Source organism: Gobius niger (assembly GCF_951799975.1).
Source record: "Gobius niger genome assembly, chromosome: 4".
In the NCBI taxonomy this organism is placed as follows: Eukaryota; Metazoa; Chordata; class Actinopteri; order Gobiiformes; family Gobiidae; genus Gobius; species Gobius niger.
The window spans coordinates 20079495-20093132 of record NC_136855.1 but is presented as its reverse complement, the minus strand read 5'-3'; the positions used below and the strand labels follow the sequence as shown (position 1 = coordinate 20093132).

The following is a 13638-nucleotide window of genomic DNA, read 5'->3' as shown; positions in this document are numbered from 1 at the left end:
CCCCCTTTCCTGTGGACTGAAGCTCTATTAAAGGATGTCTGTCTGAGCTACTCTGAGTCTGACCCTGTTCCCCACAGAGAAGGAGAACCCGTACGAGGATGTTGACCTGAAGCGCAGGAGTCTGGGGCGAAAGTCGTGTTTCACAGAGAGCAGCCGGTCGTGGAGCACTGCGGACCGGAAACTCAACTCTCCTCCGCAGGTGATACATGTGTGTCCTCTGTCTGGAAACGACATAATCATGTAAAGAATCAGGTGTTTTCAATTCTAACATTGTTGCAAATGTTCTGTTGTGGTCTTGATATGAAGATAAAAACTTAAATTCTGTGTCTTTGCAAATGCATGAACAATCTACACTAGATTCATTCTTGCTTACAGTTTAGAAGCTGTCCTGCTGTTGTCCTGTTTTGTTTGATCACTGTTCTTTTACCAAATTTGAACGCCGTAGGCCCCTTTGCTGTATAAAAGGAACTATCCGGTATGTTTATACCGTTTTGACATTTCCCAGAAAAGCCAGAGTGCAGTGCTGGCATACGCACATTGACACCAAGCTCTCTCTCCCTTGGAAACAGGATTTGATTTTCCATTTTTAAAAACAACAATAGTCTCTCTTTGCTGACATACTATCTGTCACCTTAATGCACTTGGACATTAACCAAACTACATTTTTGTTCCCTCTGTTGTTAGTTACCATCCAAACCCAGTAGCCAGTCCCTGCGCTCCACTGGTCCCACAGAGAGAAAGAGCCACCGGATGTCCCAGTTGTCCAAACGCCACAGCCACAACGACATGCTCCTCCTGCCCCAGTCGCCTTGTGGGCTGCTGGACAACAACTTCTGTGGCACCAGCGACACTCTGGGTTCACACAGGCACTGGAAGATCCCCAAGGTACATTATATGGTCACTGAAGCTGGGTCATACGAAAAGCTATTGTCCGTAATAGAAAGAACCGCCCGTATTCACCGTAGATCCAAGGCTATTGTATTGAAATATACATTCTTGTGTTGTGGTGCTGCAGACCATCACCCTCCCTTCCTTCCTTGTCTGGAGACTAGCATGTTGTATGTTACTAAGAATAAGCTCATTAGTCACCACTGTCTAAACATTTTCTCTATTTCTCTTTGTTTTGCGTGTTGCATTCTTATTTGAAAGTGTGTAATTACTGCTTGTATACTTATTGCTACACTCTTTACCCAAACCTTTTGTCTTCTATATGCCTAAATTATACACTTCTGCTCCCATAATTCCTTAGTTACACCAACAAATTATGTTTTCATATTTTGTCTAAAGCTGGTCCAAAGGATAAACTCCATTTACTGCGCTAAGCGTGGGAAGAAAAGGCTCAAAAAGTTGTCCATGACCAACGTCGAGACAGCGTCTTTACGAGGTAAGAGCATGGACATAGAAACGCTTCTTTGGACATTAGCGAAATTCCTCTTTGGCTTGTGAAAACACACTTGTCTCTGTTATGTCCAAAAACAGATGACAACAGCGAAAGTGAGAGCGACTCTGATGACAGGTTCAAAGGTGAGAGACACTTCATTATTAATTCAAGTATAGACCGATTTGAATACATTGATCACTATACTTTACTTAATAATTGGAGATTTCATTGATATCCTCCTACAACACTTTGCTATATTATTACATGCTATGAAATATATTGAGTGAACCACAGTGAACAGTGAACTCTCAGAGGAAGGAGAAAGCTTACCTGATAAAGAAAACGTAAAGCTGTAACTGTTATTTAGGTTTTTAGGTACTTCTACCCCTAAAATTTCCATTTGTTGCCCTCAGCACACACGCAGAGACTGCTGAAGCTTCAGTCGATTCTGCGGCGAGCCCCAAGCTACAGAACCCTGGAGCTGCAGCTCATCGAGTGGCAGGAGAGAGAATTGTTTGAGTATTTTGTGGTTGTGTCCCTAAAGAAGAAGCCCAGCAAGAACTCATACACTCCAGAGGTCACCTATCAGTTTCCCAAGGTAAAAATGAAGGAAGTATTCACACTCCTCTATTTATTCTTGTGTTATTAAAGCAGTACTAAGTAACTTGTTTACCTTAATAAATCCCTTTTGTAGTCCCTCTGGGGGTAATACAAGTGTTAATGGGGTGATTGGGGGGTTGTTCATCTCCCCCTGGTGTCTCTGGCCAGAAAACTACAATTTCACCTTTGCTGCCTAGTACGGGTCGTAGCCACCAATACACACTAATGGAATTAAGAAGCAGCTAATGGGCAAAGCATACAGCCAAGTTTGAGTGAAAAAAATGATCTCCATTGTGTCATTGGATGTATAATATCCCTCTCTCCCTTTGTCTTTTCTGTCAGTGTAGTATTTACTCAGATGGACAATTAATGAGTGAAAAAACGCAACATGCTACGACACCTGCAGTGGCACTTATGGTCTGTAGGGGCATGAGTTACTTAGTTCTGCTTTAAAGGAACAGGCTACCATTTTTCCATACTGAGATATGTTCATCAATCAATCAATCAATCAATCAATCAATCAATCAATCACCTCGTCTATCTCAGTACGAAAAATGGTGGCCTGTTCCTTTAAGGTCTGCTACTTTTCTTAAACAATAAATAGAGAAAAGGATTGGGGCTGCTGCTGTTGTACTGGGTCTGAATAATGATGTCACTATGAAATTGACTTTATTTTTAATTGATATTTGACATTTCTATTTGTTTATTTATACTATGATTTTTGCATCATATTGCTATATAATCAAATGTAAATACTTACCAAAAGTGGTTTGAAAACTTGTTTAAAATCTTGCAATGTAGCTTTTTTTCTGCCCTTGATTTATCTTCCCTCCATGCTCACATAAACCCAGTCTCACGCAGGCGTCCCTAAGATAGTTATTCAATTACAGCTCACATTTTGTAATTTGGAGGGTCAGACTCACAATATAATTATGTTAAATGTTTCTCAGAGAGGCTTTTACTGCTGTGTTTGTGAGTTAGGAAGATTAGTGGAAGTGGCGCCTTTTGAGGTCAGAGGCTGCCATACATAACACTGTACCATTACTGAGACAGATCGACTGTTTTAGTTGAAATTGGGGGGTTTTGGACACCCACTGACACCATAACATGACCAATATTAAATCACAGCTCCTTCCTTATCATGTGGTGCTGATAACAAATTAAAGGTCTAGTGCTGTATGTTTATAACCTTGTATGGGAATAATATTAATAATTTCTTTGTCTCGCTGAGGGTCCATGGGGATCACAGAAACGAGACACTTGAATGAGCCAACTGAGATTCCTCTTGTTCCCCCTCGCAGCTCGAGAGGCCCACCAAGCAGATGAGGGAGGCCGAGCAGAGACTCAAAGCCATTCCTCAGTTTTGTTTTCCCGACGCAAAAGACTGGGGTCCTGTGTTGGAGTACACAAGGTAAGTTACCACACATAGTCCTATAAATCATGCTTTATTCTGGTTTATAAAACACTTTTCAGCTTAAATTCCTGAGCTCACCTCTGGGCTCATCCTCTCCTGTTGGATGTGAGCGATGCAGTTTAAGGCCACATTAACATTTTAACCTGGAAATAAATATAATACAATGTTTTTGTTGGTGAGATATGGAGAACTTGCTACATTACTTTGACTACAGGTGGCCAGACATGTTTAAATACACTGTGAGCTTTGAAATGATCAGAACAAGTTTGGAAGACCTTGAAGCTGTCTCTTGAAAAGGAGACAGCTTGAAAATGCAGGAAAACAAACAACAACACACAATTCCAGATATATTTTTAATGACGGAGCACGGGGCTTGTTATATGTGTTGTGAACCTGTATAGTTGTATACTAAAGCAGTTTATTGTGCTCTCTCCTAATAGTGAGACCTTCTCCTTTATGTTAACCGGGGAGGATGGCAGCAGGAGGTTCGGCTACTGCAGACGACTATTGGTAATGACTCCTTTTTATCTCACGATGTGGCCCTGGCTAGTGGGGCTGAGGTTTGACCCTATGTCTCACCATGGCACACAGTCTTTCTGGACATTTGAACTCTTCTTGTGCTGAATCTCCCTATAATGAGCAGCTTTGAAGTGTTTTGTGCCTGACTTTACAATTATCCCGTGGCTGCCAACCCTGGCGATGTGGGATCGTGTGAAATGCAGTGACTATTTACTCGCAGCCTTTCAGCACACTATCACACGCATCACACTATTGGCAAAAAATCGGTTTCAAATTTCCACTTTCTCATCTTCTTTTTGCCGGTTTGCTTAATATGTTTGCTTGATAGTAACCGGTTTTAAACATTACGCAGCCATAGCTCTCTTCCAATAACTGTGCTTCCTCCCGCTGTTGTCTGTCCGGCCGTTGGCAGCAGAGCGGCATTCCTGAGGACTTGAATCAAGCAGCACATAGTTGATTTAATCATCCATTTGGAAAAGCAGGGGAGAAAATTGTATTCCTAATATGGACAAGTGAATTGGCTTTTCTTGAGTGCTTGTTTTCACTGGTGGCTGCTGCTGTGTGTGCTGGAGTGTCTCTTGTCTGCGTACCCCCTGCTTCTTGGCGCACATAATGGTCTTAAAGTGAACTGAAGGAGGTGATACTATCAGCAGATAAACCACATCTGTTTAGGAACTGGGTGCCCACATCAAAGCCTTCACCTTAGATTACATCCACGATACATAAACTGTCTTAATCTGCGATGAGTTGGCCTGTTTCATTGTATAAGCCACATTAAGAGGCACACAGTTTTCTAACAATCTGTCTCTGTATTGTTTTGTCCTTATAGCCAAGTGGCAAAGGGTCCCGACTTCCAGAGGTTTACTGTGTGATAAGCAGACTGGGCTGTTTTGACTTATTCTCAACGGTGAGTATATCCTAGTTATTTTTTTGTTTTTATTCAGATTGTAGATAATGACTCTACAGCGCTTAACATGTTCTCCTCAGATCCTGGATGAGGTCGAGAGGCGCAGGGGCATCTCCGCAGCCTTGGTCTACCCGTTTATGAGGAGTTTGATGGAGTCGCCCTTCCCTGCGCCAGGGAAGCTCATCAAAGTGAAGACCTTTCTGCCTGGAGCAGGAAATGAGGTTAGAGCTGTTGATAGCACTGTATTTTCATAATGGCCTTTGAAGCAAAGATTTATCACTGACGTTTTACAATTTGATTTTTATGTAGGTCATTGAGTTGAGGCGACCCACTGACTCCAGACTGGAGCATGTGGACTTCGAGAGTCTATTTAAATGTCTGAGTGTACGCCAGGTCATACGGGTCTTTGCATCGCTGCTGTTAGAGCGAAGAGTCATCTTTGTGGCTGATAAACTCAGGTAGGTTCTGCTTCTTCTAATTATGAACTGAATCTGTTTTCTATACTGTTCCTGTTGGCTGTTAGTTCTTGAGTTGAGCAACAAGTTAGTGTATTTGTCTGTCAGTTAGCCAGCTGGACCACATTGATGACAGTAGCTGCAGAGGATCAGGTGTTCTCTGATTCCTGAGACCTATTGTCCTAGTCTTAACGTCTGGTAAAAGAGCAGAGACTTTTGGAGCAGCACCGGAGTGGACAGGGAGGAGACTGCAGTGGACATGTTATCTGTACATTTATCAGGCCGAGTTTAAACAAACACTATGGGGGGCAGTGACTGAAGGGAAGGAATGCACTTCCTGTGTGCGACTCTGGGTGATATGTGGCTGCACTGTCACTGTTTGACTCACTCTGCTGTGTTCACTCCCTGTTTGACTGACAGCGCTCTATGTCTCTGTAGAAGAACGGTTAAAAGTGCTCATTATGTGACATGATGAAGGATCACTGAGAGGGAGTAATAAATTATACCGTGTCACGATATTACTTGTAGGACTGGTGTCATGGTTATGGTAAAAGTTCAGTCCACAAAGAAAACATACTTTTTTTTAGCTACACATGACATTACATTACATTACAGAAATAGCTACAAAAATGAAAATTACAAATATCTAAGTGTGCAGTGTAATCTTTTGGCTCCCAGATAAAGTCAGTTCTTGTGTCTGCTGCCCTCAGTTTAAACCCATAGGTTTGTAGCTTGTGTAGATTGTAATGTGGATGTGTGCAGACATGCTGAGCTGCTGTGTTTGGGTTTCTCTGGGAAGCACTGACAGGGCCTCACTGCATCATTAATGACTTCTATGATAAAAGGGCTACTCCCACTGGAGCTTTGGTACATAATCTCTTCCCAAAATACCTCCAGCTGAACATGATGTATGCATCTTTCTCTTGAAATCTATATCCAACGTAAGCACCAGCAGGAAATGCCATCAAGTTGACCCATGTGAGGTCTCATTTTTGAAATTAAATGTTTTAATATTGAACTGCAAACTTTAGTCACAATACTTTATCATAGATGAAATGCCTTTATTGTTCTCTGACATTTCTTCATGGCCAAACTCTGTTGACTTGAAGATGATGACTGAGTGTTGCCAGTGCTTTTATGCCTATGCTTCTGCATGTCTTCAAGCTTTGACTATGGAAGGTTCTTGATGATGTGTTTATGACAGAGATTTGGCAGCGTGTTCTTACATTACAATGGTACTGAGTATTATTCAGTTACATATTATTTTATACATGTTTCATAGTGCTTTTTTAATTATGGAGACTTGTCATTGGTGTTTGGTGTGCCATTAAAGAGGCTAGTTACAATATCTGAATAGATCCATGTAAATTTCAAGGGCAGTGTTACAGCCTTCTACATACTGATTGCAAACTATTGAGATATGATCTGTTTTTACTTTTTCTTTAGATTAATAACAGATCCAATAGTCAAGTGCCCTGAGTGTATTGTGAGTGCTTGTCTTTCTGCAGCATTATGAGTGAACGCTTGTAACAGGTTTTGCAGCTGTACAGTGTTGTACGTCTCAGACACCGCTGAATTATTGCCTCAGCTGCTGCTGTTTTTCTAATCAAAGCATATGGCAACATGCTAATTTCACTCAGACCTCTGTTCAAACTTTTATGAAACATGCCATGCTATGTTGGCACTGGGCCCAAACCACTTTAACCGTCCTGTTCTCCATGAGGTATTTAATTCAGAGTTTGGGCAAAATCTGCAAAGCAAACAAGTGAAATGTTTTTTTATTTTCTAACTTCGGTCCAGTCGTACCACAGCTGAGTTTTAAATTTGTCTCAAACTGTCATGAATATTTACCTCCCTGAGCAGATTATACATGCTCAGACAGCGCCATACACAAACACCTGCTCTCATCTGTAGTCTCTCTCAACAGTTGTGATCTAACTGCGAGTAGTAAAACATGTGTCGAGATTTCTGTTGGGAAGTCATTTTTCACTTGTGTAATAATTGCTTCTGCTGGACCATGTGTGAAGCCAAAGAGCTCAGAATAAGTGCAAGTGTCTAAAGATCCTTATAGGCAGGAAGTCAGGAAAAGCTATTTGGGGATTAAGGGAGCAGAAAAGCTCTGAAATGTATAAAAGTACAACAGCTTGCCATAGAAATCCTATAGGTTCATACTTCATATACACTATGCTGTAATTTTAAGAGTCATTTTCAGAATTGTTTTATTTATTATTTTAAGAATAGGTCTGGTTTCCACAGAAGATGTAATTGGACAGCAGAGTACTGGGCCTGAGATTGTTTGCACTACTAGTAAAGAGTGTACCAACTTCAGTATTTGTTGATCGGTTTGATTTGCTGCTAAGTGATCTCGGTTTCCTGGTGCTGCACAACATAGCAGGTTGAGCCGACAAAGGAGATTATTGACTAACTAGAATTTGATAGAAAGCCAAAGAAAGCAGGGTTGTTCACGCATTAACTTAGTGACACTATTCAAGGTGCACAAATCTAACTCATACTAACTCATTACTGCAGAGGTACAAGTTGTACACATTCTTGGTATTTTGGCAAAACAAGCAATGTGACGATTATCAAAACTTGTTCCGACTCAATCTTGAAATTACTGTGCCTCTGGGCTGAACACAAAAACCTGGTTGACAATCTCTGGGTTAAAATGTGTTCCTAAGCAGCCATTCCATTTAATCCAACTCAAAACAAGCCACTCCCTATCGTCACCAACCAACCATTCATGCTTCATTCATGTGTGCTGCTTATTCCCCAATTACGGCAGTGTTTGATCTGAAATCCTGAAGCTTTTCTGGGCTGTGAGCTAAGGGGAATGTCACTTTTTCTTTTTCCAAAGCTTTTTGAGTGGCATCGTCTGGTAGTGCTGCGTGTTTTTATTGCAAGTTCATCCCTCTCCCAGGAGTGTGTGCTCGGAGATTGAGTGTAATGGATCCCTCTGCTATCAGCGGTGTGTTGGGTCGCGTGTAGCCTGTGGCGAGGGTTTCTGAGAGCTGTGCCCCCTTCATCCCCAGTTGGAACTTGTCAAAAACCCAAAACTGGAGATCTGTTAGGAATTAGTTAGCCCTCCTCGGGCAAAGGGGAATAATTCAGGCGAAAAAGAAAAGACTTCATGTTATACTCATTTCCATCAAAGTTTGATGGAAATGAGATGAAAGAGATATGTTGATTTGTTGTCCAGGTCAGCACAAATGTATGTTCACCTCTTACTTCCTCTTTTGGGCTTGGGACGGGCACACATGTACAAATAGTTTCTGACTTCTTCTACACGAAATTCACATAAATGCATTTAAAAAAATTTACGGATTACCAAACAATAATGCATTTTGATCATCATGGGGACATTGTAACTGTAATTTTGTTATAACGTCCTATACAATAACAACGACATATGGTACGTGGTATTTTAATGTCAATGTATGGGTGCCCTGAAATCGTGAAATCTTTGCATACCACTTGTGATTGCTGACCTTGTTTTTGATCCATAGTGATTTAGTGCACTGCTATGTATGCGTTTGGTTGAAAGCCATAGTTTATTTGCACTCCCTTTGTGTACATGGATCGGGCTGTATGCAGAGAACAGAGGGGAGGAGGGTCAGCCACTGTCAACAAGCGGCGGATCGTGAGAAAGACGGGCTGCTATTTGTGATCTCCGTGTTATACCCCAGCTGTCGGAGTCAAATTGTATCGGTCTTTGTCAGCATCGCGTCAACAAGACATCAACTGGAACACGGCATCACACCGGCCCTTGTCCAAATAACTGAGTAATGTCACAATAAAGGGCTTTTCAAGTGATTCAGTCTTTAAGTGGTGTGTGGTTTGTACTCCTCTGTGACGTCCAGCAGTGAGTGGGAGAACGCACTTTGTCTGGAGTCTGTTGTCTGCTCTTATGGACTGCTGTAACTGATGCAATACATTCCTACAAGACTTTCAAAGATGCTAAAGGACAAAAGTATGGATGAAATGCAACTAAATTAGGAACATCATGACAGTAACAATGCATTCTTGTTTTTGGCTTTGTTTGCAAAACATGTATCAATCTCAGTCAGATTGAAGACAACAGTGTGGCACTCTATTGTGCAGCCCCAGAAGCAACACATTTTATCTCCTTGGCACCTGTGTGATTTACTAAGGACTAAATTGTAGCTGGAAGCCAGTGCGCCCTCAAAACTGCAGCTCTTGTGGGGTGTACCTGGTCTGCATTGGTCAGTCAGTATATTTAAAGGGACCAGATGCAAGTTATTACATAAGAATCTTTAATTTTTTACGTCATGCAAATATGCTGCTTAATTCAACAGCCGGTTTACTGTACCCCAGAAACATGGCAGTGACAGACACCTCCATGTGTATGTATCACACTTATCTGATGGGCCATCTGCTCTGCTCTGACTGTACTGTAGCTAGTTCTGGTGTAGCCCGTATGTCAATGAAACTAATCTGTTAAAATATAAAATAACATGAATACATTTTTGTGTCCTCTCTGCAGCACCCTGTCCAGCTGCATGCACGCGGTGGTGGCTCTGCTCTACCCCTTCTCCTGGCAGCACACCTTCATCCCGGTGCTGCCTGGATCAATGCTGGACATTGTCTGCTGTCCCACGCCCTTCCTGGTGGGGCTACTGTCCAGCTCAGTGCCCAAGCTCAAAGAGTTACCTGTAGAAGAGGTAAGTGAGAGAGACGAGTTTTCTCATTGGATATGCTACATTTTTAAAGAGACCTAACACACACCAGTGCACATGTCATGTAAATACCAATAAAGCAAGTGCCATTCCATAAAGAAGAAAATGCATGTGTCATAACTTAACAATCGATAAAAATGCACAGTCAAAATCTGGTAGAGGTTCCCATAAGACTTTTATTTTTACATGTCTATGCATTAGCCTGATTATACTGCTTTTGCTCACGATCAGATCAGTTTTAACAACAACATATAACACCCAGGTTTAACCTTATCCACTGAAAGCAACAAATACCTGTTCTTGTTGTCTTTAGGCTTTAATGGTTGACCTGGGGACCGACCGCTTCATCCGACAGGTTAGTTATTCTTTATCTTTTAACACGATAGAGGCTCTCGCTGTTAACATTATTGTACCACGTTGGCTCCAAGCTTTACAACCAAGACCGAAACCTCCTCTGTTTATGAAATCCCGACTCTGTGTTTGCTCTTGTTTACAGATGGACGACGAAGCCTCCCTGTTGCCGCGGAAACTCCAGTCAGCTCTGGTGCAGGCACTGGAGCAGAGGAATGACATCATCAGCCAGGACTCCGACAGCGAATCAGACGAAGGTGAGCAAGAGGACCAGTCATATGTGTGGACAGATGTTGGGTTTTGTTAACTGGGAGCGGGGCTGTCTCTGCGGTGGTGTGCATGTCAAAGTCCCCGGCCTCGTGGGAAACCTCTGGGATGTGACGTCATAAGGAGCCGATAACAATGAGTCACCGAAGTTTATTTTACGAGTGAAATAATGTCTGCCGAGTTTGACACAAATGTATGGGCCTAAATGTGCACAAGTGTGGATAACTGTAGTAGTAACGGGGGCAGTAATATTCAGTGTGACTGTACAAATCTATAAATTAGCCGCATCGTTGTCAACGCATGTGAAAAAAGTAGCGGCTTATTGTCTGGAAATGATGGTATTCTTCTGAGATTAACTGGAAACCACATCTGCTTTAATTTTACTTGTTGCTACAATTACTAGGGAATTCCACTACTACTTTTATTACCACTACTATAGAACTACTGCTGCCACTTCTGTTATTACATTACAGGCCCAAAGGGTGTATATTTCTTGCCTTTGGATGACAGCTAAGATTCCTGGTTTTACACAGAACATCCAGGGAGCGTATAGGCAAAACTGGACATAAATGATTTTGAGCCTTTAAATACCTTCTCGGTGTATAGTTTCACTGCACTGTATTGCTGCCACCTCAAAAAAATATATGAGTGGTTTTCTGTGTCCCCGCTGTCTGCATTCTTTCCCAAATTCCTTCACGCAGTGGATAAAAATGACGGTGGTTGTTTTGAATCACTTCGTGCCAATTCTGACTTGTTCAAACCTATCGTCAATCCAAAACAACACACTTGCACAACGTGCAGCAACTGTTGGTATCTTAACGTTTATTTACAAAGATGTCAAACTGTCAGGGCCCGAACCGGTTCATGAAGTCAGTCCTGCAGGAGACAACTGCATGGGGTAACACAAGTAGAAGGGAACAGCAATATCCAACCACATTATTATTATTACAAGTGTATTTTCTCTTTTGTGGTGAAGCTGATTCAGACTGATTGACCATGAGTTATGGGATACACCCCTGAGTCTAGGTTTTATAACAATACAGTGGTTAGATATGATTGCTTGTGCGGCTGCAACACAATACTCCTCTTTTGTCTCGCTATGACTGTACTCATTTACATTACACATGCATGTAAGCTCAAAATCAGTCATACCCCAATTTTAAGTTAATTACTTTTAGGTTGTACGTTTTTACAACAGTGACAAAACAATGATTTCACAGAATATCACAGAAGCAGACTTTTTTAAAAATTTCGTTTCCACTGGGATGCCTCAGCCCTCACTTTAGCAGATCCCGATTCTTTGATACAGGGGCGGTAGTGGCTTACTGGTTAGAGAGTTCTATACAAACCTGAAGGTTGGTGGTTTGATCCCAGCTTCAACCAGTACCTTCTGTTTAAGTATCCTGGGACAAAACATTTGAGTGTTGTGCCAGAGTGATGTGTTTGTAACTTTGTCTGGTTTGTGTCTACAGAGTATAACTCGCTGACAAACCTGGTGTCAGAAGCCTTTATCCGCTTCTTCCTGGAGACTATCGGACACTATTCCCTGTTCCTCACTCAGAACGAGCATGGAGAGAGGGCTTTCCAGAGGGAGGCTTTCCGCAAGTCTGTTGCATCCAAAAGTATCCGCCGCTTTCTGGGCGTCTTCATGGAGTCGCAGATGTTTGCGGGATTTATCCAAGATCGGGAGCTGAGGAAAACGAGGGCTAAAGGTAAAAATACTATGTCGGTATGAATTCTTACCGGATATAACCAAGTTGTGAAAGTGAGGTTAGTTAGATAGTTTTAAAATGTAGCTTTTAATTTTAAACGTATTGCAAGCAACATTTACTTTTGTATTCAAATTTATCATATTTCTATTGCCAAAAAAGCAAAAGAAAAAATCAAATGCTATCACATACTATTTTAGATATTTTGCTTTATTGCTGCTTGAGTTATTCAAGTCCTTTTTTTTTTTTTTTTTTTTTTAAGAAAATGTATCCATACATAAGATTGATACAAGACAGAATTGTAGACAAATACTGGGACACTGTAATTTTCAGCTGGGACTCCTACAATTTTAACAACATTATACTGCCCCCTGGTGGGTGAAAGTCATCCATAACTTTTTATTTTCCCCCCACTGTGCTTGCCTACTTCTCTTACACAAAGTCTGACGAATTGTGTGTGCCTAGGGTTATTTGAGCAAAGGGTGGATCAGTATCTCGAAGAGCTGCCCGACAGTGAACAAAGTGGAGTCAACAAGTTCCTCAAAGGCCTTGGTAAGTATTGCATTAACAAAGTAATGTGTATTAGCAGTAGTCAGGTGTGGATGTTTTGCATTTATTAACTATTATCTCTGAGGTATCAGCAACTATTATCAAAAGTCAAATGAATTAAAGTAAAAAGTACACAGAGAGTACTTTGAGTAAGCTGAATTTGAATAACTGGTTTACCTTGGTATAGTAATTCGGTTCATTCGGTGTGTTTTGTTGTTTTTCAGGAAACAAAATGAAGTTTCTCCACAAAAAGAACTGAGATACAATGCTTCAACAAAATCATGTCCCTTACATTGATGTCTTTTTACTGTTTTTTTTTTAAATATATATATATATAAATTGTAAACATGTACATATTGAGCTATACGCTGGCTGTGATACTGCTTAAAATAGCTCTCATAAAAAGGTACACAGCGAGCCAAATGTAAATTAACCACTTATGTCTAGTGTGCCTGTGATTATTAGTATGAGTGAATGATTGTACACATTATTATTTTTGCATTTTTCACGACAAGGTGGTCCTCTGTTTAAGACAATGAAGAAAAAATGATTGTAAGTGTTCAGAAACCCTTTTGCAATCTTTTATTAAAACCATAATTGAAACGTTGTGTGTGTGTGATAATTAATTAGACTGGATGGATGTTTCTAATCTATTGAATGTATTGGAATTTGATAGCTTACACAAAAGTCTGTACTTGTCTGGTAACGGCCCCTGCTCACGTCCAGTTGCCCAGAGACTGACCAGGTGGATTCAAATTTCCCTACTGGAACTAAAAAATGTCTTTTAAT

At 41.1% G+C, this 13638-nt stretch overlaps 1 protein-coding gene across 1 annotated transcript in view; it reads left to right on the top strand.

The window, feature by feature from the left end:
- Positions 1 to 13243, top strand: part of dennd2b (DENN domain containing 2B) — a 29148-nt gene extending 15905 nt beyond the window's left edge. Inside the window, exons 5-20 of the mRNA XM_079555670.1 lie at positions 78 to 199; positions 685 to 885; positions 1288 to 1384; positions 1480 to 1524; positions 1795 to 1979; positions 3283 to 3392; positions 3836 to 3905; positions 4744 to 4821; positions 4902 to 5042; positions 5131 to 5279; positions 9781 to 9958; positions 10287 to 10328; positions 10470 to 10581; positions 12064 to 12303; positions 12766 to 12852; positions 13074 to 13243. Of these exons, the coding sequence (XP_079411796.1) occupies positions 78 to 199; positions 685 to 885; positions 1288 to 1384; positions 1480 to 1524; positions 1795 to 1979; positions 3283 to 3392; positions 3836 to 3905; positions 4744 to 4821; positions 4902 to 5042; positions 5131 to 5279; positions 9781 to 9958; positions 10287 to 10328; positions 10470 to 10581; positions 12064 to 12303; positions 12766 to 12852; positions 13074 to 13108 (1892 nt within the window). The 3' untranslated portion in view covers positions 13109 to 13243. The remainder of the gene's footprint in view (positions 1 to 77; positions 200 to 684; positions 886 to 1287; positions 1385 to 1479; positions 1525 to 1794; positions 1980 to 3282; positions 3393 to 3835; positions 3906 to 4743; positions 4822 to 4901; positions 5043 to 5130; positions 5280 to 9780; positions 9959 to 10286; positions 10329 to 10469; positions 10582 to 12063; positions 12304 to 12765; positions 12853 to 13073) is intronic.
- Positions 13244 to 13638: the final 395 nt, after the last annotated feature.